Source organism: Artibeus jamaicensis, unplaced genomic scaffold (assembly GCF_021234435.1).
Source record: "Artibeus jamaicensis isolate MK-2021 breed Jamaican fruit bat unplaced genomic scaffold, CSHL_Jam_final contig_402, whole genome shotgun sequence".
In the NCBI taxonomy this organism is placed as follows: domain Eukaryota; kingdom Metazoa; phylum Chordata; class Mammalia; order Chiroptera; family Phyllostomidae; genus Artibeus; species Artibeus jamaicensis.
In genome coordinates this window covers 9,778,186-9,804,084 of record NW_026521818.1, presented here as the reverse complement: position 1 = coordinate 9,804,084, position 25,899 = coordinate 9,778,186, and the positions used below count along the sequence as shown (strand labels likewise).

The 25,899-nt window shown below is 45.8% G+C and overlaps 2 protein-coding genes across 4 annotated transcripts in view; both read left to right on the top strand.

The window, feature by feature from the left end:
- The first annotated feature begins 860 nt into the window (after positions 1-860).
- Positions 861-25,899, top strand: part of SEMA6A (semaphorin 6A) — a 125,012-nt gene continuing 99,973 nt past the window's right edge. For all 3 annotated transcript variants that reach the window (XM_053665276.1, XM_053665275.1, XM_037141801.2), the window contains exon 1: positions 861-1,570. The gene's annotated coding sequence lies outside the window, so the exon portion shown is untranslated. The remainder of the gene's footprint in view (positions 1,571-25,899) is intronic.
- LOC128627448 (uncharacterized) lies at positions 1,558-9,609 on the top strand. Its single transcript, XM_053665279.1, has 3 exons — positions 1,558-1,667; positions 2,290-2,989; positions 5,219-9,609. Exons 1-3 carry the CDS (start codon positions 1,558-1,560, stop codon positions 5,288-5,290), a joined length of 882 nt encoding a protein of 293 aa, XP_053521254.1. The 3' UTR covers positions 5,291-9,609.

Genomic DNA, 25,899 nt, shown 5'->3' with positions numbered 1-25,899 from the left:
GTTGGCACAAGCCCGTAACGGCAGCAAGACTTGTTGGCGGATGACTGTGCAAGCGATGGAGGAAGGCCGTGCCTGCCATTCGTCGTGTGATCACTAACAATAGCGCCTTGGAAGAAGTTGCCATTTACTTCTTCCATGAAGCTGTTGGATTCTCATGGAAATTGTTTGCGTCTTATTTCTGAAGTTTATTTAGTTTGTTTATTGTATCTTATTTCTAAGAACACCCTACACACTTTCTAGATTTTAAAACAGATCGTCGTTAACACCATTCTTTGTGCTATGGTTTATTTGCTTACTTAACATGCTTTATTAACGTGTTGTATGTGCGTCCACTCACAGCTGCGTTCCTATCTTCGAAGCCTATTTCTAACCGCACCCGCTGCTTCCCAATTCATCCCGGTGCGCAGAGCGCCCGTCACTTCGGGGAGCTACCTCTTCATACTGTAGTCAGAATTACAAAGGCTCGCCGTTCACTTACCCTCATGCTTTAAAACTTTTCCATTTAAGAAAATCGATGAACAAATTCTTCCTTGTGACTCGCTCCTGCACTACGTTTATTTTTTATTTATTTTTCTAATTTGGCAGGACTCCGCAAGGCTGTCCGGGATTTCCCTCCGCCCGCCCCCCACCCCCTGGCAGAGCAGATGCGGGGATGGGGGAGGCGAGGGCTGGGCTCCTGCCAGCGTCGCCCCCTCTGGGACCTCCGCCCAGTGCGCCGAGGGGCCGGGTACGCGAAGGAAGGGCGCCTCACTGGCCAGCCGGCCCAAGGCTCCACCTGCCGCCACGCCGCGTCGGTTCTCTCCGTCTCGCTCACTCGCGCTCACACACAAACCCCACAGCTCTCCTTTGGGTCGGAGAAGACAGCAGCCAAAGGGGGCGGGGTTGCGGGAGAGTCCGCTGTGCGTAATCCAGTCCGGGACTTGGCTCCGCCCGGGAGCGGCTGCCTCTCTGGTGACAGAGGAGTAGTGAGCGGCACCGGGTGAGGCTGCAGCCAACTCCGCTCCCCGCGCACTCGGCTGCCCAGGCGCTCGGGACGCAGCAGCGGCGCTTTTCCCCGGGGCTGACCGCCCGCCCGCGATGTCCGCTTAGGAGCGGCGGCAGCGGCCAGCGTCGCCACACCCGAAGCACAGCGCTCCCGGCCGCGGAACGGGGCTGGAGGGTGCACCCTTGCCCCTGCCCCCACCCCGCCCCCCACCCTGAAATGACTTGTTAATCGGCGCAGACACTACCGAAGGGACTCACTGGAGTGGAATCCAAGTGGAATTTGGATTTGGAGAAGAGTTTCTTGAACATTACTCCTTCCTTGTTGTCTTCTTCTTTCTTTTTTTCTTCTCCCCTTCTCCGCCTGTCATTGGAGATGAACACAGAGCGTTTGCATCACAGAAAGTAGTCGCCGCGACTGTTATCCCTAAAGAGGCAAGCACACATGTAGGAATGACAAAGGCTTGCGAAGGAGAGAGCGCAGCTCGCGGCCCGGAGAGATCCCCTCGATAATGGATTACTAAATGGGATACACGCTGTGCCAGCCCGCTCCGAGCCCCGGCCGCCTACCCGTCGATGCACCGAAAAGGTAACGCTGGGCGTCCTGGCGCGCTCCACCTCCCGGGCGGCTCTGCTCCAGCTTGCGGGTCTTGGGGCCGCAGCCCGCACGCGCTGCCTGCTTTATGGTACCTACGTTTTATTTTATCTCGTGCGTCTGCCTCCCGAGCGTGGCCCGGCCTGGGGGACGCAACCGTGAGCCCTGCTGGCCGCTCCTCTGTGCCCTGAGCCGCAGAGACCGGCCAGGCTCCGTGCTTACGGGCTTCCCCACCCGCGCCGCCCGCTAGCCCGGCGCCGCCCGGGGCCGGGACCGCGACTGGGACCGGGACCGGGAGGACGGTTGTCTGGCCCGGGATGTGTGTGGTAGACCCGGGGCTCGTCCTCACTTTTGCACCAGGAGGAAGCAGAGAGGGCCCATGAGAGTGAGATTCTCGGAAGAGCCCTCCCTGTTCTGGTGCGAAAGCAGGGAAAGGGGTTCTGCCCTCGAGAGCTGAGAGGTTGGGTAGAAGAGCTCTGTGTTTGCTCAGCACCAGGTTTGGGTTCTGGGTGGGAGAATGGGTTCCACAGAGACGGTGGGAAAGCAAAGAGAATCTTTTGTTGTCCGCGCGGGGTTTGGGCTGGGCTCTGTGGAGTGCAGGAAACTTGTAATGGCCCTGGTACCCGTGCGCCCTGCCACTTGGTGACATCCCTGTTCCCGCGGCCGCTGGCACCAGAGGTTTCGGGCTTTGTTTGCTCGGAATGAGTGCCCAGGAGCTGTCTCCTCCCGGTGTGGTGTGGCGCCCCCGCCCTCAGCCCTGTCCCTCGCCGCAGCTCCCTCCTAGGCGGTGAGGACAGCACCCGTCGCGGCTGCGTCCTTCCCCTCGATACAGATAGGACCGGTGCCCGCCGCGCCCTCCTCCAGAATCTACGAGGTCCCTCTCTGGAAAGGAGGTTCCCGGGAGATGGAAGGGTGGAAAGACTGGCAAGAGATGGCCCAGTTCTTGCTACCCAGACAAGGGCTCTGCCCCAGCCCCTGATTCTGGTTGTCCGAACTACTAGCTGCGACCTAGAGCGCTGCCTCGCGGGCACTCGGGAACAGTCTGACAATGCCCACCCACCCTGGGGTGGGAAGAGCCTCTTCTCTGTGTTCGCTGCTTTTCTACTCAGCTCTACACTGTGGCACACGGTGCAAAGCAGGATCCTGACGTCCCCTCCCTCTTCCCACAACACCAGCGGTCTAGGGGGAGCCAGGGAGCTCGTGAGTGTCGGGAAAGGAAACCGGACTCCGCTGTCTTTCCCGCTCCCTCTCCGCCTCTCCGCCCCTCGGTCCAGCGCCTCCTCCTCCTTTTCCAGCGTGGGTCACCAGACTAGGCGCTTGTGGAAAGTTTCTCTGAAAGCCAGGGGCAGCGGGCATGACAGGATTGGGGCTCAGTGTGTACCGCCTGCGAGAAACCGAACGCAGAGGAAGCAGGTGGGCAGCCCAGAGTTCGGCTGGGAGCTAGATGCGGGCCCGCGGGTGGACGGTGGTCCGCTGGGTTGGGGCCACAGCGCTGCACTTGCTAGACCAATGTCTCAAGCAGTAGAAGGAGAAGAGTTCAGGATCAGGACTCGGGATGCTGATGCGGCCCCTGTGGCCGTCGGCTGGCGCGCGGGTGCGTGTGGGCATTCACGGGTCGGGCTGGTTTGCAAGTACCAGCCTCCAGCACACATCCCAGCCTCCTGCGCTCCGTGCGCAGTTTCCCAGTCGGCGGGTGTCTAGGGAAGAACAGAGCAGGCAGCCTGGTGTGCGTGCCGCGGGATTGGAACCTGGGTCTTCATAGCCAAAGCAAGCATTGAAGGGGTGTCCTCCGGCCTATAAGCAGTGGGCAGCCCCCCTCCAGCCCTTCGGCGTCCGTCCTTGGGAGAAAGGTGGTTGCTTTGGAGATGCCGTGGCCAGACACGGCCACGGTGGGAATGCTCTCTGTTTATGCTGGATGGAAATCAAGTTGCTACTGAATGTGATCCGTGAGAGGTTTAAAAACACAGGCGCGCACGACACACACTTTCTCACACTCGTGTGCACAACTTAATTTTTTTTCTCAACTCGGAAAAAAAAAAGTTTGACCCTGTTGCAGAGTCCTGCCAGCAGGTCTCGGCAAAGCTACTTGATATCCCTCTCCCACCCCACCCCCACCCCCATCCCTTGCACCCGCAGCGCTGGTTTTAAGTCTTTTCCGAGTAGGAAGGGTGAGCGCCTTTGCCCTGTCTTTCTCTAATCTTGATAATTGTCCATGTTTTCCCTGGGCATGAAGTCCTCAGTTTGCCACTGATGGGGGGGGGGGGGCACTGTTGGTTCTGGGTACATGAATCCTTTATTTAGTTTTTTTCTCCCCAAAAGTAAAGATAATTAGAATATCTTACTTTTTTACACCGTATCCAATTGGCTACTAGAGGTCAAGATTACAAGTATTTTGTATGGTTTTTTAATACCCTGTTTAGTCTGCATGGAGCAGTTTTACGATTTGCAGTAAGCTTTGATTAAACCATTCCAGGCACCAAAGTCAATTATTAACCTCACCTTAAATACAGTGGCAGAACCATGTCTCCACCTATGAACCTAAACTATCTGTTAAAAAATAATTGCACTCACTGTTTGAATTTGGTTTACCCATGCTTGTTTATATGGTTAACTTTAATTTGAATCCTGAGCAACCTGTACTCTCTATTGATATTTGGGTTTCAGGACATTCTGGCATATGAGGGCACTTTCCAAACCTGAAAGCAGAAAAGAATGCACTATCAGATATAAAGCCTTACTTTCCTATTACGTCTTCTTTCAACCTGGTCTAAAGAAGCACTCTAGTTTGTGTTTCTTATTTACGATGTGTTCATGTTTCCTATTTGTGTTCTTATTTACAAAAATCTTTCCCAAAGTGTTATATTTTGCAGTGACCACCTCTTAGAGATGGGCCACATTCCCAGTAATGCATACATATAGTCCACACGTGTCAATCAATGTTCAGCAGACACCCCGAATCTTGACCTCAGGAGCCATCTGCAGAATGCTCTCATTGGATAGGACATCTTATTGGATAGAACAGGTTCAAAATTCATAAGATTCAGTGTAGAACCTCAACTAAATGTTGAATGAGTGAGTAAATAAAATAGTCACACTTAGTTCACATTTCTCCACTTTCAAGTGGAACTGTTTTTACTTCTACAATGAAAAAAATATGCCTTCAAGTATGTGGTTATTATAAAGTGGCAACTCTGTTTACACACACAGACACACACACAAACACCCCTCAAGTTCTTTCAAAGTCTAGTGAATACTTTTCCCATCATTAAAAAAATATATAGCATTTGCATTCTGAGTAGGTGGATAACAATGCCAAGAGTGTTGAGTCAGAAGGATAGCAAGATTAGGAAGACTTATCTTCACTGAATACAAATAAGACACCCAAATTAAGAACTTTTATTAAATTCAAAACAAATACTCAGGCTTTAAAAGCAAATGGGTAATTGTACTCATATGAAGTGGAGGGGAAAGTACTGTTTGGAACAAGGAGATAAGTCAGATACTTAACTCTCTATGTGTGTAGAGCAGTTCAGCTCTTTTCCAAACAGTACAAAGGAGTGATGACTGGAGAAAAAGTTGTCTTAGAACTAGATGGCCAAGAGCTAATGTATTCTCCCATCTTTGTTGTTTGTTTGTTTGCAGAAAGGAACCACAGAACAAGCCGAACTCATTGCAAATACTTTAATTAGGCATCTGCCATTTGCTGCAGTGTAGTGCCTGGGAAAGCCTGCCTGTGTCTCTGTGCTCACCCCTCCCCCACACCCCATCTTCGGATTTAGACAATTGTCCAGCTCCCAGAGTGGGTGCTGCCTGGGTGTTCCCACCTCCCGGGGAAGGTGAAGCCAGGAAGCATTCTGCTGTGCCCTCCCGTATTAATAACCCTCCTCTCTGCCTTGAAGCCAAGTTGTCTCTGTGATTTCTACCCCAGAGTGAAGGCTTTTCTCCTCTGCCTTTGGTGTGCTGCAAGAGCAACTGAGCTATTCTCTGCTGGCAACCACACGATGGCCTCTTGGGGATATGGTAAGGCAGGGAAGGGAGCGAGCCATTTAATCCCTTTGAAATGGGCAAATAAGATATCATACCACACAAACCTCAAGGGGACAAGGGAGTTCAGAATACTTCTCAGCATGGGACTACTACAGTATAGGATATACACCTTGCTTTGTGAAGCTCATGACTTACTGCAAATTTGTTTTACTAGATAGTTCTAATTCTCATTACACTAATGAGGAGTGTCACATAAAACTATCAATACTTTCATGTTTCCCAAAAACCTCTTCTGCCCGGACTTCTCTCCTGTGCCCCTCAACAGCCAGTGCTCACAGGGTAGGTGGCTCCTCTTGGACACATCTCACACACATCTCACACTTAGTATGATCCGAACATCGAATTTCACATCTTTCTCCCCCAAATAAGCTTTTCTTAAAATGTTCCCCATCTTGATAAATGGCATTTCCATCCTTTGAGTTGCTGTAGCCTAAACTCTGGCTCTTGCTCTGTCCACCCCCATTCCAGCTGCAGTGCTGTTGGTACCCCCCCCCCCCCCCCCAGTGCAGGGAGACTTCCTCCAGGGCTCCCACTTCCGGGTGTTCACACTGTCCCAGCCACTGTGCCCCCTGCTGGGTTATTGTGCCTGCCTCTCAGCCAGTCTTCCTGCTTTTCCCTGGGCCCCCTACTGTCTTCACACTGTAGCCAAAGTGAGTTTTTTAAAAGCTAAGCTGGATCAGACCACTTCCATGGCTCAGACGCTTCCCCACTTTGTTTCAGTAAAAGCCGAAGTCCTCAGGACCCCACTTGTTCTGCACTTGGGTCCCCACCTCTCTGACCTCCACTCCTTCTTGGGGTTCCTTGAATATGCCCAGCGTGCCCTCCTTGGTCCTTTGCACGGTCTCTGTACTTCTCCTTTGTGTCCTGGGAAGGGTCTTTGCCCAAGATGGCTGCATGATTTGTTCCTCACGTGCCTTAGGCCTCTGCTCAGTTGTCACTTTCTCACCGAAGCCTATGCTGACCACCTTATTTACATTTACTTCACCCTTTCCCCTCAACACGTCCTACTCCCGTGGCCTGCCTCATTTTCCCTGCACTTTTCACAACCCAAAAAGCTCTATGTTGTCCTAATTTATTTCACCTTCCACTAGAACATAATGCTATGAGGATAGATATCTTTATGTTTGATTCGCTGCTGTACCTCCGGCACCTAAACCTAGCACATCCTGGGCCCTCCAGGACAAGTGTCTGTTGAGTGAGTGCATAAATGAGTGAATGATGAATCTTGCAAACAACTAGTCTTTATTTCATCTCTTCTGTCTGCTCATTTTCCTATATTGTTTCCATCAAATGAGCTATCTTCCTGCCTGCATAAGTGTGCACATGCACATGTGTGTAACACTGTCTTCCGTGTGCCTAGCTGGTATGTCTCATGCATCATTAGGAGAGCACTCACTATGGGTTGTTTTCCCAGGCTTGGTGATGGGCTGGAGGCTGCTCATTCCCACACTCTCACCCAGTCCCCTTCTGTGGCCAAGAGCACACATCTGTGGGACACCTGGTTGAAGCTGGAGGGAATCTGAGTTAGGTAAAATCAACTTGCCAAGAAACTGAGCTAAGAGACAGCCAGCATTTATGGGGATTGAGCTTTTGACCTTGGACTCATTTGTTCTGCATTCTAACCACTGGCCTCAGAACCTTCTTGCTTTTTTGGAGTTTACTAATAGTTTTTAAAATTCAACTTTCTACCAGGGGAAAATAGTATGTCTGTTGGCCCACATTCCTGCCCTGAGCACACACAGTGGTAACTGTCGGTGAAGGTCCTGAACTTGGAGTCAGAAGACCTGGGCTCCAGACACTTACTGTCTTGGACAAGCCACTTAACCTCTCTGAAGCTACATTATTTTAAATAAAAATTGTGAATAGTATGCTCCCTAACTTGCAGGACTGCTGTATCAGTAAGACAAAATCGGGAATGTGAATGTACTAGGTAAAATATGAAATGTACTCTGGAATTGGAGGTTTGATGCTGGCTCCCCCCTCCCCAGACCCTAGGCCTGGTGGAGATCCTACCTCATTGTCTTCCAAATCAGGAAAGAAGTTACACTCCGTTGATGTGATTTTAGTGCAAACATTATGAAATCAAGTAAGATTTGCCAATGCATTGAAAACACAGCCTTAGTAATGAGAATGCAGTTGAATCCAGTAAAGATTGTTTCAGTGTGACCATTAAATGGGGCAAAGGCATGGGAGTGGCCCTCGGCCGGTCATTACAAACAAAGCAAGGGCATTGTTTTTGCTTAGCTCAGTTCTAAACTGGCTCACTTTACTAGTACACGTTGATGTGGAACAGGCATGTCCAAGTGAACTAGGAGTAGTCAGAGAAATGTTTAGATCTTTGCTGTAACAAGGGCAAGTTCATTAGATTTTGTGGTATGAAGTTTATAAAGGTGGAGGGACTGTCACGGGGGAGGCAGCAGACGGGTCTGGAGGGGATGCAGGGGTCACGCTTCTTAAGTAGACACAGCACACTTGGATCTGCATCCCAGTTTTTGCCATTTACATATTTGAGCTGTTACTTAACTCAGCTGCCATCTGTAAGATGCTAGTAAGATGATAATGCGGGTTGTTAAGAAGGGTAAATAAGATAATACCTGTGAAATGGGTAGCACAATGTCTGGCACACTCACACGCATTCATTAAGTGTGGGGTGTTATTTTTATTTGGGTGACAGGAGTGCAGGGGCGTGTCCTGGTGGGGGACTACAGAAGGAAATGCCCACAACCCTGCAACATAACGAGGTGATGCAGAGGAAACAACCTTTGGACTAGAAAGGAGCATTTGCGCCGTCCCATGGCCGTAGTGTCAGGGGTGTTAGGCTGAGAAGCATGTGAAAAGTCACTTCCACGGAAAGGGGAGTCAGGACCCTTTTCCTAACTCCGGACGTTGAAATATCACACCCGAGATGGAAGGAAAAAACAGCATACAAACAAAACAATAGCAAGTAGCGCAGGGCTCTGCATCAAATGAGAGCCCAAAGAAGAGTTGTTTTTAAAGAAGCAATAGTCTTCACTTACTAACTTGGTAAGAATAAAACACAGGATCTGAATCCACTACAGAATCTGAGGGCGCGCACATTTGGCACCTGAGAACAGCCTGCAGATGTTCAGGTTGAGCTGGATGGACCCAAGCGCCATAGCTGTGATGGGAGAGATTGGAGGCCGTTACTGATTTTTGGAAGAGGGTCTTCACGTGGCCATACACTCACTGGGTCACTCTTCCCAGGCCAAACCTGAATTCACTTGGAAGAGCACGAAACACCAGGCGGAAGCAAACCATTACCTTCCCAATAAACTTAGGAGATAGTTGGCTGACCCCAACAAAGGCAGGATTGACTCCACGACTGATCCACTGACGTACAGTTTGAAATTTGATTGAAATGATAGTCATGCTCGTTTTTATCAGAAGAATCTGACTCCCAACAGGCCCAGCAGAAGGGGCAGTAAGTTGGTGTTATCACCGTGTTCCCCGAAGGGCCCCGGCTGTGCCCGGGAGGAAGAGAATCTCTTGTGGCAGTTACAGGTATTTTCATGTAGGAAAAAAAATGTTTCCTCTTAAATTTTGTAAAGAGAGAAATAAATCAGCAATGAACATGCACCAAAGACTGAAGGGCCAGATCATTCTGAGCAGCGAGAGTGATAACTGTTGCTTTGAAAGTGTCGTTCGCAATAGAAATGTCCACACCCAGCCTATGGACCTGAGGCTTCCACTTAATACGACTCAGCGCTTCTGCGGTTTTCCGCTAACCGGCAACTGCCATCTGTAGAAAATTTAATTCAAAGAATCCCTGCCAATTACAAAATTTAGCAGGAGAATCTCTAAAATGGATGCTACTTACGCTTCTCTTATCCCTTCTACCCTCCCATATGTTTAAGACGTAGCCCTTGGCCATGATGTGATTTGAAGCGGTGTTAGCGCAGGAGATAGCACTGAACACAATGAAAACATGCCATTGGAAAAATAAACATTTTGGGGACTGGGACGGAATAAAGTATATTAATTATGGTTTAATGTTATATGAGACTTTTACAGATGTGCTTTCTGCAGTGCATCCATTTTTTTTCTCATTCCTGAACCTTTTAAGGAGACTATTCAGTCTTTTCATTAATACTGCAGCACCTCCAGCACTTCTGCCCCCCTCCCCCAGACTCCAACTGTCCATGAATGAGGAAACTGAGAGAACACTGATTGAGCTGGTGGATGGAAATGTTCCTTTCCTGAAAATGGAATGCTTTATGAAAAACTGCATTCCACAAAAAGACTCAAACAATCCAACAACCAGGTCTCCTCCTTTTCACCCCAGAGAACCACATGACTTCATTCACACATTTTGGTCCTTGAGTGCATCAGTACTCAGGCCCTCAAATACCCAGGTGGAGAGCCGGTCTATTAATATCAAGCCTTTCATTATTCTAAAAACGTGAACATCAGAGTTGTAAGAACATTCTCGTCTCAGCATAGTGAGTGATAAATACAAACCAAATGGTTCACTGCATTCTAAACTGGAGTACAGGTAGCGGGTGGATTTTTGTAAGAATACTTGTTAATGGTTTTTGAGATGGATTCTGTGCTAATTCTTCTCGCATCATGAATGATGGCCCCAGCCAGACACTGTCGCTGGGATCTTCATCTATTAATCATGGAGGCTGCTTTCTTATTCGGTTGCCATAGTTTCAGTGCCTCAGATAGTGTTGGGGTGTCTTGGGAAAGGTCTGAGATAGACTAGGGCTTGCAAGACTGGCGGTTATGTTGGCAGTGGTGGTGTTCCGAAAGAACCGAAAACCACTCCTCGCCTAATTTAGTGCTGGATTAAAAAGAGGCAACTTCTGAGAGTGTCTCTCTGGACCTTGTTATGTGCACAGCCAGCTGATATGCACGCCAGGATTTGCCTCTTGCGCAGTCTTGCTGGGAAAAAATTACAGTCCAGAGGCTGATGTCACTTTCATCCTTCGACAAGAAAGCACAAGGGTGCAGACTTCACGTTAAAGCTGCTCATAAAGGTGGAGGCAAACGAGGGCATTCGTGGCTCCGCTCAAAATTTCAGTTTCATAATTTGGCTTTGGCCCTGTAGATTGCTAAATAAATAAAGTGACCTCAAGAGTGTTGTATGCTGCGCACGGGTCTGGCAGTGTAAACATTCAGTGCTTTACTTCAGGTTTCACCTTTATTTTTTTTAGGTCTAACACACATTACTGAGGAGCCAGGGACCGTTTCCCTGTGTTTTACAACCCTGGCACCTAGGGCTGCTGCTTTGTCAGCTGTTGAGGATATGAGCATTTTTTCCTTTCTGTAATTGTAATGTTTTGGCTATTTCGTTTTTAGGTTTGTGACTTAGGGGTCGATTAGGAAAAGCTCTCCAGTTGTGGGCACACTGTGTGACCGAGTCAAGAAAAGATGTGGAGAAGTAAATTGCTGCAAGAGGGAGAGCCACACCCTGGGTGTGTGGTGTGGAACGTAGCTTTCCTTTGTCGCGCGAATTCGGCCCCCTGTGACCGATACCACTGGAACACTTCCTAATGTTCTCCTTCCAGTTTCTCAAGTGGACTTGCGAGGACTCCTGGCTGTCTAGGCCGAGCCATTAAATTCCTTGCAAATTAAAACATAATAAAATCAGACAATCTCACACGTGATGCAGACAACACTGAATGCAGGACATGCAAAGGGCATCGCATTCAAATCCAGGCAGATTCAGAAGAAGAAAACCTGTACCTCATTACAATTGGGCCTAATCTAGAAAATTGGTCACTTTTTATTTTTTACTAGAAAATGACTACTTTTTATTTCAGGATGAGCTTCGAAGCTACTGTTTCCAATTTCCCCGTATCCAGCTTGCCCCAGTTTTTGCGTAAGGTCCACAAGCGTTTTTAATGCACGTGCCTATTCTATTGACCCCTCCCTCACCCAACCACATGAAATGATTGATTTTAGAGGCCAATAATTTGAAGTAAATTAAAAGGATAACATGGCCTTAATTGCTACTGGCTTCACCAGGCTTCTGGGCACCGGAATTCCTTGTGGAGAAACACTTCCAAGTGCCACAGCAGTTTTTGATCATGTGGTCTGGCGAACCCCTAGGCTGCAATCATCCGCCCAGCCCTTGCCAAGGCCCCCCGCAAACACCTCCATGAGGCAGAACGAACACACGTTTTTAAATTCAGTATTATGGACGCCCGATTATTTGACAGGGTAGAAAAATAGGTCTTGAAAATTTCATAGTATTCTCATAAGTTAGTTGTTTTAAGTGGAGGGGTGGAGTAGGAGAGAACAGTGGAACTAACATTTCAGATCGGAAGGTTTCTGCGTTGGGAGAGGAGTTGCTGTGAATTCAGTCTGCTGTCCTCTCCGCAGTAACAACACTGGGATTAGTTTTGGGTGTCCAGTCAGTCACCATATCACACACACAGCCTTAATCAAGCAGTACTTTCGTGTGGCTGTCAGTCAAATACAATGTGGACTTGAATTAACCTTAATTAATGATTTCTGATGACAGATTTTGTTCTGTGCCTTCGAGGCACGCAATGTATTTCGGGGGAACGTTCAGACGGCAGCACCTCGAGCCGCGTCTGTCCCCTGGCCTTGCCCAGCACGCCGGTTCCCAGTACCTGAGCAGTGTGGTTCCCTGTCGTTGCAGAGTGGTCGTGTACAGAGTAACACGCCACTTGGAGGACAACGAGTTTGTAAGGGACACGGAGGACTTAATCTGTAGGTGAACCGTTTTTAGTTTTAAAACAATATTCTTATCAAAATAGCTGGTATTTACCGGCTCCTAGCTGAATCTAAGGCTGTTTATTCCTTCCAAAGATTGAATGGGACTTGGAGTGGTGCCTCAGTGCGTTCAAGCAAACGCTGCTGTATGCAGGGGGCAGGGGCCTAAGCGCCATTTCCTTTGCCCGAAAGTTTCCTGCAAGTGTGAAAAAACAAAGACCAGGGAATATCATAGGCATTGGAGAGACACCGGCCTTACTTCCTGTAGAAAATGCTTTTTCCCTATGTCTTTGTGAGTTTTAGACCTGGTATCAAGAAGCTGAATTAGATTGTTAACAAACTATCTACATTCAACTTTTAACTAGAGGGTCTAATAAAAGTTAGATAATAAATTAATGCCAACTTATGAATTAAATTCCTGTGACTAATCATTTTGTAGCTTATATGATGAAACTAATAGCACAGAGCTCATCTAGTTTAGCATAATTTGTGCTTATTATCATTGCTTTGCTTTTACAATTAAGCTTACTGATCTATAAGCAACTTAATGAGAAATTACCTAAATGAAATTGATTTACAGTATTTGCTGCAGTGTGTTCTAGGGTAGTGATTATGTGTAAAATAATTCTCAAGATTGTCGTCCCACCACACACAGTATGGTTTCATGTTTAGCAGAAATAAGTCAGCGCGGTGTCACGAGCCCGCGATTGCCCAGCCAAGAGGAGCTGCTGCTGGTGTCCAGAGTATGTAGAAAGAACGAAGTAGTTTCACTTGTGGCCAAGAGAAAAGGTAACAAACATCTTTTGGATGTGTTTCTCTTTTAAAGGGATGTTCAGAGTGCAGGAAAAAGTTTTCTATTAAAAAGTCAACTTTTATCTACAAGGTGTTTCCTCTCATTTGTGATGAGAGGAAGTTCAACATGTCGAATGTGTTGATTAATTAATTCCCATGGGATATCTTAGAGGGCGGAGCTTTCATTTTCATATTTTGTCATGTCCAGAACACAAGACCTGTTACTATTGCCCCAACACATCCGTTCCCAAGAAGGAAAAGGACACATAATTGCCTGTGCTGTTAGAAAACACCCACACCCAGCTCCCCAGCAGATCCCACAACATGCCAGGTGTGCTAGAGAAGGCTTTGAAATGTTGTGAATAGCTTGACATTAGCACGTTGTTATTGAAATGCAAATTATTCCTTGCAGAACTTGCAAAGGTTTTAAATGTAAATGTAGGACTGGGGCAATATCTTTTCTTGCATGTTGTCAGCTATACCTAATCTTAACTGGAGGGCTTGTTCTAGTCAAAGTAATCACACTTCATTTGCATATTCCATTGTCTTTTGGTGCCTGTGTTTAAAGTGCAGACACACCTTCTCAGGATGTCACCTTGTTGGGAGAGGACAGACTGGCTTCCAGCTGTGCGCTGCCTGCCCTGGGCTGACTGTTCCCAGGAAGGAGTCTTGCTGAGCCCCACATTAGATTTAGAAATCAGGCTTACTGATGACGATCAACATCAGCAGTATGCACAGTGTTATAATGAATAAGAGAGACCTCATTTACAAAGTGTTTATAGTTTTCAAACTGCCTTTATAAACATTGCCTCATTTAATATCATTACATCCTGGGTTAGGCAAGGCAGGTACTGTTATGCCCGATTTAAAATGAGATAACTGAGGTTCAGAGGGGTCAGATAATTTACCCAAGAGCATACCTCTGGTAAGGGAAGGGCTTGGGACAAGGTCCCCAACCTTCTGAATCTGAGGGTTGTGCTCCTCCATGTTATTTCACTGTTGACTCAACGCTCCAACATTTTAAAATACGATTATAGTCTTCCAACCATAGATGTTCTCGCGTTATGCCTACTCTTTGAATTGAATACAACACAGAACAAGTTTAGAAGTAGCTTTCCAAGGACGTCACCCGAGGCTTTAGTGCAGTTGGGACCTGAATTCCTGCCTGAATGCCATTTCTAGACCTTGTCCACCGAGGCTCTCGGGGTCTTGAGCCGTCATCTGAAGGGAAAGTGGCTGAGAAATGGGGGCTGTTTTCATTGGGGATTCTAGTACTGGTTTATAGTAGGCATAAAAACAAACAGTGATGATAAGGATGGGAACTTTGGCCCTGTTGCAGGGTGACGAGGCACAGGAGGTGGAGCTGACACTCTGGCACCGTAGCCTCCTGGGCCTTGCAAACATATACCTGAAAAGCAGACATGTTTTTAGCAAGGAATAAAGTGGCATGACACAGCCGAAGGGGGTCTTCCCTTTGACAAAGTCATTTTACTCTCTGGTCCATGTTACCAGGTCTAGTGAACACAGCAGTTCAATTTAATTCAACAGATAAGCATAGCATCTAGACTAGGCCAGTGCTAGATACCAAAGAGACACAACAGACCTAGTTCAGAATCTATTATTTGTGTCCCCACCATATGCCCAATGGTGGGCCCAATTCTACTAAGAAGGGTAGATACGTGAAAAGTCGTAACGTAAGATCTGACCACGGTCCATCCCAGAAGCAGGGTCGTGAGGATGCTAGAAGGAGAGGAGGGAGCAGCTTTGTCCGGCCGGGAAGTCAGACAGGCCTTGGTGGAGGAGAAAGCATCTGAGCCATGTCTAAAGGAGGAGTGAGATGTCAGTAGGTGGGAGGCAAGGGGATGAAGAGCAGTGCGTCTAAGGAAAAGTCGGGAGCAGAGGTCCAGAGGCAGGAAAGTGAAGGGCTTGGCCCCAGAGCAGCGAGGGGTCCACCCCAGGGACCGGCAGGGTGGTGTGGAAGCCCGGAGGACTGACAGGGAGAGTGAGGGCAGCCCGAGGAGGCGGCAGCCCTGTCCTGCAGATGGGACTCAGATACACAGGTAGTTGAAGCTTCTGATGACATCATCAAATGTGTGTTTTAGACACAGAAATCTGCTAGCACTGTGAGTGGAAAAAAGGAAACATTCTGGGTGTGTTTGCAAGGCACAGCCATCAAGACCTGGGGACCAGTTGGATGTGTGGGATAAGGGAGTTGGAGTAAAACACGGTTCTAAGTTGTCACATCTGGGGAACTGAGTGGATAGTGGGGCCACTGGCCAGGACAGGGACCCGGGTTTACAGACAGAATAGTTAATATTTAATAGCTATGATAAACCTTATTTAAATAGCACATATTAAGCCAAACCTGTTAGGCCAAACTCCAAAGCCTTGGACCTGGTCCCACTGTGCTCACACCTAGGTCTATAAAACGAGTGCTAAAAAGCTTTAAGTTAAGAGTGTTTGAACGGTCACATTTGGTCTGGCCATTGGGACTGCCTTCTCCAGCATCAGGGCGGTTAATACCATATATGATGTGGAGAATATGAGGAAGACCACAGCACCGGCCAGCACCTACACAAACGGATCACAAAGGCGCAGGAAGAGCAAAGGCTAACGAGTCACTCCTGCGGGAATCGGGGGTACACCGAGCCACCTGTTCCCTTTTCCTTCCTATTTCACTTTATGCAAGTACTTGAATTCTGAAATTAGATATACATGCGTTTGTCTCCCTTCCCCCTCCCCACCCCACATTCGGCATATTTATGTAAGTGTTTATGTCTTCAGTTGCCTTGTGCAACTGAAATGTTGCAGATGATGTAATTCACAATACACAAATAACACCTAAAATGTGTTGTTTGTTTAATAAGACAGTGTTAGGAGACAGCAAGGCCTTTTTTGCTGGGTTGTGCTAAATTTGAACAGAGCTTATATAGTGGAAGAAAAAATGTGTTTAATAATATTTTCTTTAGAAAGAAATCAATCTTTATTACATAGGTGATGAGGTGTCACAGATTTTGTTGCCGTTTTGACCCCTAGGTGAGTGTCGATACAGTATAGTTGTCCAGAAGGATCCTCCAGTATCTTTAATTGTTGGATATAACTAATATTTGTACTATAAAAGAGAATTCTCAAAAATGGATATTCTGTGTTACTCTTCACTTTGCAGTTTTCTTTCAGGGGTTTCAGAATAAAGCTTGTCCCAGGAAAATTTCTTTTTGAAAGAGGTTGCAAACAAGTGAAACAAGCAGAATTAGAAACATCAGGCATCTTTAGGGAGCCCTAACATACTGAGTTTCTGGAAGGGAGGAAACCTTTATGATACTGTTTGCTTTGATGTCTTATTTTAAAGGCACATTAAAATTAAACATTAAGTAGCAATTCAATTCTTTTATGTTGGGAGACCATATTTAAGTTGGTGTCATAATGTTGGGAAACAGAACTATAGGTTACTTACTGTGCTGTGTCAAATGATTGCAGAGCAGTATCATTTGTTTCTAATTTGCAGGCTGCCCTCTAGTGTTACTTAATCTCAACACAACCACTTTGCTTAAATCCCATAAAAGGAGAAAACACAAGCAGAGGATATTACTAACTAGTCAGCAGCTAACCCAGGTAACCTAGACGCTGTCTCTAAACACAGGGTTAAACTGATGCTACATGGTTTGAAAGGTTGTGAAAAAAGTTAAATGGGCCCATCACCAAAACTCTCGGGGCACAGGGGACAGACAGTACAGCAAGTCCTCACTTAATTTTGTGCATAGGTTCTAGGTTCTCCTATAGGCTAATTGATACCAACAGGAGTTAGGTTCTTAAACATCTCATCCGCACAGGAAAGCAATGCTGTTCCAGGGCCTGCAGCACTGTGTGCAAAAACACAGAGTAATCAATGACTGTGATTTAAAGTGAAACTCCAGACACGAAGCCAAACACCGAACAATTAGTGTTAGGACTATGTGGTCCGATGAATTTCACTTATTTTCTTTTGTGTGTGTTCAGAAGAGCGACAGGTGACCCGTATTTTGCCCTGTATAATGTGCACCCAGCTCTTTGTGAGCAGCATGCAGGGGGTCATTATACGCACGTATAAAGTGCATCCTTCATTTTCCCTCAAAAATTTGGGCAAAATAATGTGCATTATATATACATGGCAAAATACAGTAAGCTGTGTCTAAATAAGTCTAAAAGACGTTCTTTAATAAGTTTAAATAAAAATTACAAGTGCTAAGAAAAATACTTCGATTGCCATCATGGGGTGGGGGTGGGGGATGTCTGACCAGACAGACTCAGAGTTGACTATATAATTAGCCCTCAGGGAAGAGGTATCAAACTTCAATACATTATCCTATTGCAAACCTTCAAAGAGTCAATTCCAGCACTTAATAGATCATTCTCTGAAGCTATTAAGAAGAGTAGCACACACTGAAGCCCAAACTGTGGCAGTAAGTACTTTCTGATAGTGGTGCCAATTCTGTCTTTTGTCCAGAATGTAAGTGGAGAGAGTAAATTTCAGACTCAGTCGCTGTTTTTTGCATGTATGTAATGTCGGCACTCTCGGTGGATTACGAAGGTAACATTACAATGTTCCAGGTACATCCAGCTCCTAGGAGCAGAGTGACTGGCAGGCATGTGATAGAAATGGATACTGTTGCTGCTGATTTCCCTCAAGTCTTAAGACTAGTATCGGGAAGAAAAGCTAAGACCACATCAGTGAGAGATACATACAGAATGAAGCCGAGGGTCAGAATTTCACTTGGGAGTCAACTTTTTTTTTCTAGAGGGGTGACATGATCAGTAGTTAAAAGTGTAGGCTCTGGGCTTGCTCTACTACTAGCTATGAGACGTTGCAAAAGTTACTTAATCTCTCTGTGCCTCATTTTCCTCATCTGTAAAATGGAATGTTAACAGTGCCTATCTTGTAAAGCAATTCTTATGACTAAATAAGACCACGAGTACCAGAATGACGCCTGGTACATAGTAAGCACTGAATAATGATAAGTTGTTGCAATTTGCCACCAAGTTCTCCTAATAGAAATTCAGTGTTTTATCTCACCAGCTCTACGGCTCTTGGCGTGTAGGTTAAAACTGGAAAAGTCAACAGGATGACAAAGCGACTGTTGCCCAGATGAGTCTTTTCTGCCTGTGTCTGTCTCTTTCACCATGTCCTTTTATGGGTCAGGGCATGATTTAAAACAACTGATTGACCAATTGTGCAGTACTTCATTTTACTTAGGAAACATTTAGTCTATACATACTAGGTGCACTGAGGTCTTTTAGAGCCTGTTAGATTTTTGCAAAACGTTAAATAAGGTGTCAGGTGAGGTGAGTGGCTTTTGCTCCAGTTTTAACCTGCCCTTCGGGTCTGGTGCTCAGTGAGGAGCCCATGCTCACCAGCCTTCGGCCGCATGCCCTGCACCACGGCCCCCGTCCTCCGCCGAAGGAACTCCACGTGTTTTCTCACTTTCCTGCTCATAGTATTTGGATGGTAGTTGATGTTATGTTTGGAATCATGATATTTAGGAATTTTCACTAACAATCAGAGGGCCCAACATCTCTTAATATCTGAGTCAAACCCAATGTATCCAATGTACTTTATACAAAAAACACTTCAAGTTACAGGTGGGATTAACTACTTACACCAGTAAATTGAAAACATCAAATGGATTCATTGGCCTTAAACACTTGTCTCTCATAAACTCGAAGAGCTAAACCACCAAAACAGCAAGGCGGATGTGCTGGGAAGTCAGTCCCTGTTCTGACCCTGCCTTCACCGCTGCTTCTGTGAGGCCTGAGGAGACTGCGGAAGAGAAATGATGTGATTGAAGGAAAAAGACAAGGGCCAACCGACCCGTCAGCTGCCGGGCAAATGCAAGTCAGTTTTGGCTCTGCCCATCCCAAATATTTATTCCAGTGGGCAAACCCCAATTCACAACAGTAACTAAGTTGCTGGTCCGGAGTTAGGGAGTGTGCTACCTAGTGAGAACCTGAACACTGAGAGCATCAGAAAATGGATAGTGGGGTGTGGCCCCCCCTCCCCAGGGGCCCGGAACCGTGTATTCACCCAAACTCAGGACCATCTGACAGCTGTCTGGTGTTTCTTGTGAAATGGACTTGGTCCCTGGCCAGATGCTAGTGGACAGATGTTCACAACACAAAAACCTGCACCAAAATGGGGGCTGACTGGCACCCTCCTAATGATGTGAACAAATAAGGCCGGAACTGGCTGGATCTGCTGCACCATCTCAGGGCCTGAGCCTGCCTCTCCAGCTGAGGGGGAGGCTGGGAAACTGAGCTTTCTCCAGACTTGGGGACTTGCGGTTCGTGGGCTCCCAGACATCAGTCTTCCAAAGGGATACTCGGTGTTTGGTCTGTGTGTGTGTGTGTGCTTGTGTGTGTGTGCCTAACCGCTGAAACCTTTCAAGGAGACGGGCAAATCAGGGGTTGACCTCCCACCAATACAAGTCTTAACATGCAGAATTTTCTTCATCAGTTTGGTTTCTATGTAGTTTTTGAACAAATATATCATGAAAACTATTACATATTACCTTCATGTGAACCCTCAGACAGAATGTGTGCACTTCATTTCGGATCTTTACTTGCAGTTGATCAGTGATAACTGCACTGTAATTTTGTGCAAATGGTTTGTTAAATGAAAGTGAGTGTTTCGGGGGCAAACCCGCTCCACAATACCCCATTCATGATTGGGGGACTTGCTCCTACTTGTAAAGGCTGCGGTGAAGTGTCTTTGATTCCAACAGTTAAACTGTGTTTTTAGTGCCTGGGGCACTTTTTAAGTAGGGATTCTCCCCTCTTTCTCAATTTTACAAGTTGAGAATGAACACTTAACTCCTGGCCTATTACTAATACAATATGTTACCTGTCTAGAGACTGACAAATAATGGTTTTCTAAGGCAGGACAGAGTTTTATAATAGGTGGTTTAGTACATTGCTAGTGATGTCACTATTTGTTGTTCACTGTTTTCCAGGCACTCAGATCACATATAGAGTAGGGCACAGTATGAGACCCCCCGAACCCCTCTGCAGCCCCCATTCCCACGTGCACTCATTAAAGCCTCTGTCTCTCGGTCCTTTTCAAGAGAGAACTAAAAAAAACCATCTCCCCCCAGATCCTCCTAAACAAACAAACAAACAAAACCCATCCTTATTATAGTATCCTGGTTAAAGAAACTAGACATATTTTGCTAGACATTTCTATAGTTATTTATCAAAAAAATTTTAGATTTGGTTAAAGCTATCTCACATTGAGTGTGAGAAAGACATCTTAATCGTGGTATTACACCGTGGTTGGAAGTCCCTGGTTTTTCTCTCCCCCTAACACTTCACTCCCAGGATTTCTCCGGACCAGTACCACTCCCCTTCCCCTCCTTCCCATTCTCTAGTGTGGCTCCTGCTCCCATGAATGAAAGGCAGCTCCGACTAAAAGAGCGAGACTGCCCAGCAGCCAATCCTGGGTACTATTGAGTTCATTGTTTGCTCCCAGCGCTGCGGAGCCAAATCTCATTTTATAGCACAGTGTGTTCTAGGAATTCCACTTCATCAGTAAAACAGAGCTTCTCTAAAGCTTTCCTATTTCCCCTATTTGCTACTGTCGCCGGCGGCACCACACAGTCCGGTGGCAGCCAATTACAATCCACTTCCCTGCAAGGCTCCGCCCTCCCTGTTTGCAAGGGACCACAAGGCATCAGCTGCCATATTAAACAGCGTTAATGACACCAAGCAGGATCAGCCAGACCAGTCAACCTGGTGGCGTGTTTAACATTTAATTCCTTTGAGGGTTCGAACCTGGAGCTCAGAAGTGGTCTTCAGCTAAACTTATACTTGATGGACTTTTCAAGCACTTAAATGTAGACAGGGTGACTGTGTTTAATACATGTTTCCCAACATAGTCACAAAACGTGGTACGAAGTTACGTATACAGGGTGGGGCTAATGTAGGTTTACAGCTGTTTGTATGAAAAATTATGCAATAATTAATAAGTAATAATACAAGAATAAACTTTATGTACTCACAACTGTAAACCTACTTTTGCCCCACTGTGTAGTATTTGAATGTATAACGTGTACTTAATTTTTTAATCTATAATTTTCAAGGCATTTTGCAAATTAATAATGTTGTCCCCATTTCCCAAATGAAGTAAGTGTTCTTTGGTGATTCATAAGGATTCTGGGAACGAATGGATGTTCCCCGGAGCACGGCCCGCTCCTGCCGGACCCTCTTCCACTCAGGGCAGTGCCCCCTCTGGGGACCAGCTGTCCATCATTGCTCACTTACCTCTACACCCACTCCACATAAAATCTTACTTTTTTAAAAAACTTTCTAGTATAGTTTGACAGTGGCTGAATAAAAATGTTTTCATTTTTGTTGCATCTGGCAACGTGTGGCACCACTTATGAAATAATTTTCTATTGGGTTTTGGTAAAATTGCCCCATTAATAATGCTTCCTGTAAGTGTAAGTATCAATGTAAGTGTGAGTAATTGTCCCCTACTGATTTAAGGTTTTGAGAAAGAATCGGATCTGCACTTGCAGGCACAGGGGCGGACCGACAGGCGTGAACTCTCTTCCCAGTGGGGAGGATGGGGCCTCCTGCTCCACCTAGAAAGAGGCTCGCTCACCTGCCCACCCCTCTGGCGCTTACCTGACTTACTCCCTGGCTTCCAGCAGCTGTACTGAGAGATGGGGAAAGGCATCATCCTAATGCACCCAAACTTGGAGGATTTCATTTAGTACCAAATCATTAAATGCCCCAGAAGGTAACCAAGTAATTAGTGCAAGACTTTTCAAAGCTGCTTTTTATGCACCATTCCATTCTCTCAATATGATATGACACCTGTCTTTGCCCTGGTTTGACAGACAAAGAGAAGACACGTTCTCCTCTTTAATGAAATGGTAGTCAGTGTAAAGTTATGTGTTTTTATCATTTTGTCCAAATATTGTGCCTTGTAATTTTTACCTTGGTAAACTAAAGCAGGCCAAAAAGGATGGTGGGCTACAAAGTCCTTTTAAAAAAAGAAATGTGGACATCAGAGGAAACCTTTGGCCGTGGACACTATTATTTTATACTTTCTGAGAAACTTGAAAGAATATGTACAAAGACCCCAGCTCGCCCTGCGGTGCTCTCCGGGTTAATCAGCGCTTGTTTGACTGGTGCCAGTGACATTCGTGGGGAGTGGTTGGCAGGCCTGCATCCTCTGTTGTCACCGTGTATTCAGGTTAGTGTGGAAAACCGAGTCAGGATCTACAAACAGGACCCCGTGACAGACCCTCAGGAGAGTCCTTGGTGGCAGACATCAGGCAGGTATTGTTAAAGCCTTACCCGAGCTGTCAGAAAGTTGATGGCCCTCATGCTGTAAGTTGTCAGCGGCGGACTTCTAATTCTGTAGTGAGATTATGATTATGGATGTTGTTGGAGCATGTTTCATTGCAAAGAGGAAGGGGATAGTGCGAGCTTGTTGAGATTACATCCTCTGGGATACCTGTTCTGTCTGAAGTCAATATTCAGATCAAAACTTCTGGGTGGGTGGGAGGGAAACAATTTTAGCAAGCAAAATCGTGGGCAAGCTGCAGAGAGGTGGTAGCCTGGATTCAAGTCCAAAGTTCACCACTCGCTAGCTGTGTGACCTCAGGCAAACTCCCTAACCTCCCGGGCCTCAGTTTCCTTCTCTGTAAAAAGGAATAGTTATAGTGTCTGCCTCGTAGAGTTGCTGTGAGGATTAAATGAGTTAATACACGTGAATTGCCTCCAAGGCCTGTTACATAGTAAGCACTAGATAAGTATCTCATGTTTTTACTCTTATCCCCCAAATTATTTGTTCATGTAAGCATGCTGATGAGGCATAAGTTGCAAAGTGTATGTGCCTGTGTAGAGAATATCATGCAGAATTGATTCTACACTTGAATTAGAACATGGGCAAATTCTACACTTGAATTAGAACATGGGCAAATTTTTTTGCCTACCCAATCCATTCTGACACCTTTTCTATACCTCAAGCCCCTGGTCTATCGCCCTTCCTCCACTTTACCCCTTTAGATTTATCTACACATGTTCTCTTTCCTCATGGCCTGTATCTCATCTACATGATGTTTTACAAATTCCATAAAGCCACTCAAAAGCATAGGTACCCAAACTTTGAGGCACCCAAAAGCATAGACAGTGTCCTAGTCATCTTTGCATTCAGTGTCCCCTGCTGTATGTGTTAAAGGGTGTTAATATTTAGAAACAGAGCTGAGCCAGCCCTCTTTTGACAATGTTGGATTCCTATCCTTAAGGGTGAGCATTGTAGATATGAAGCTATTTGAGAAAACAGGTTGCCAGAGACCTACCTGATTAGAATGTGCAGGGTTGTGGCCTGGGAATCTATGGGAATCAAATGTCCTTTGGGTGACTGAATGTCATGGCCAGTGAATTTCAGGAGCCTCTGTTTTAATTAACTGTTCTGAGAATAACATTCTTTATATATGAGATGATTAGAGAGCCAAGCTCTATCCCCAAGGTTTTGGTGCAGACCAGATGATGTCATTTTAAGCACTGTAAAGGCCCAATAAACCTAAGGTGCTGTTCTTACTCTTAGATGCAGAGCCCCAGGGCACTGTGGGGAGTTTCAGGCCACAGGGCACATAGGTGTCTGCTAGGCACGTGCTAAAAGGGCCTTGGGAAGCTGGTCACTAGAGAAAATCTCTCCTCCCATATCACCTTTGCTTCTGCTGTGATTCAGTAAAGCCAGTTACAGGCAAGGTTTCAAGCCCATGGAGCCTGACATGGGGTTCTCTGTATCATTAGATATTGTTAACATTAGCACATTGAGAGTATTATTTCACAGACCTGGTTTCAAGTTCAACAACTAAAAGGTGGAGTAATGGTGTCAGATAACTTCAGAGAGCATCATTCTCTTAGCAATCTCTCTCCTTTCTTAAAACAATCCAGACATTGCTGACAGCGTGAAATTTGTGACCTTCAGTAGATATGTTTATTTTGCTTTTAAAATAAAACCAAGAAGGCTTAGAAGTAGGCATAAAACAAAATATAATAGAAATTAAAGACTTGAAATAATTGGGAAGTGTTTATAATGCTTATATTTTAAAGTAACAATGGCTTAAAATGTCTCTAAAAAATAAACTCTTCACCCACCAACCCCTTTTCATTCAAACCCTAAAGGGATGCAGTTCCTTATTTTCTATCTGTTCAAGGTTAGTATCCATCACTGACTTAACCATAACCTTAAGACACCCCTTTAGAATGCCCATGAGCAATGGGTCCAGTCACAGCCAACTGCATAGGCGCTGTCACAAGCCCCAAACCCAGCACTGGCCTCTGGCAGAGAGGTGTTTGTAGTAGCGCATGAGTATCTGTTGAGCGTTCTGATTGCCGTCTCTACTATTCACAGCTCTGAAGTGTATAACAGAATGATGTGCATTGATAGTATACTGCATTCCTGTTATTACTAGGAAAGTACTCACATGACACATTCTGTTAGCCATAATTGGATGTTTATGCCTCATTAAAAGAGGAGAGTGTAGTTCCTCACTTATTATGCATAATATAATAAAAACTTCTGTTTTTCATGTCTTCAGTTCCCATCTCTGTTTACATTGTGTTTCTCTGTTCAGTGTTGGCAGAGGTAAAAGGAAACTTAGCCTCACTAACACCCAACCCCCACCCACCCCGCCGCCCCTGCAATGAGAGGATCAGCTGCAGAGTCTCTGAGGGCTGCAGCGGGCTCTCCTCTCCTCTCCTTCCAGTGTCCTGAGGGTCTCACCGTGCTCTGGTCTACTCCAGAAGGTAAACACAGTCATCCCAATCCTTCTGCTTCTTATCTCTCTTCAGGCTTTAGCCTGAATTCTGCTCTTGTACCTGAGATCTCCAGATACTACAGGATGGTACAAAACAGAATTTATCCCATTATTAAGGCTAACCTCTCAGACTGCAAAAGAAGTTTTTATTTTTTGATTCAGTCCTCAAATGGTAGAGTCTCATAAAGTAACCTCTTAGTAGGTTCTTGGCTATATGAAGGGATTTATCATGTGATTTTTCTCCCCCTAATCTTCAGAAACACCTGTAAGATGATTTATCAGGTCTATTTTGTTGTTTGTTTATAATGACTTTGATTTTGATTTTTAGTTGATTCCTCAAGAGCCTGAACTGAAAAGTGCTTATTTGGTCTTCCCGTTAGCTAGTAGCAAGGACCTTTAATTTAGTGATTTGAATACAGTGTCTACAAGATCCTGCTTTAGTTACTACACAGCTCTTTCTAAAAGTAAAAATTGCAGATAGAGAAGGTCAGATCGGTTCCATGATCCCCTTAACTTCCAAGGCAGCATTCTTGTGAGAATAGAGTTTTAAATGTTTGGGGATAATGACAAAACCCTTTTCGTTACCCATTATGGATCACACAATGGAATTGTGCAGAGCAGTGCTGTTTTAAGCCATATAGGCAAAGAGAATGAAGTTGTCTTCTTATATCTTGTATTGGTATCATCTGTGGGCAAGATCTCTTTATTCCCTGGCCTCAGTTTTCCATTGAAAAAGAGACTTGTGGAAACATCTTAACACCCTCCAGCTAAACAAGTTACAGCAATGAAAAATGTATAATTTAGGCACAACAATAGCTTTTGCATGGTATACCTGTTATATTTATAGACTATAAATTGAAAAGCGCTTTGAATGCAATGCAAATGCTGGGAGGCCTGTTTTATAATTTTTGACCATCAAAATCCCAGAGATGTATTACTAGCCCATGAGCTCCTCCAGAAACATTCTTAAAG

Excerpts from the sequence above, each read along its gene's own strand:
- LOC128627448 (XM_053665279.1), top strand. The coding sequence starts at position 1,558 with ATGCACCGAAAAGGTAACGCTGGGCGTCCTGGCGCGCTCCACCTCCCG. Across the intron at positions 1,668-2,289 it reads CACGCGCTGCCTGCTTTATG|GAGCTGTCTCCTCCCGGTGT; the intron begins GTACCTACGTTT and ends ATGAGTGCCCAG. Across the intron at positions 2,990-5,218 it reads ACCGAACGCAGAGGAAGCAG|AAAGGAACCACAGAACAAGC; the intron begins GTGGGCAGCCCA and ends GTTTGTTTGCAG.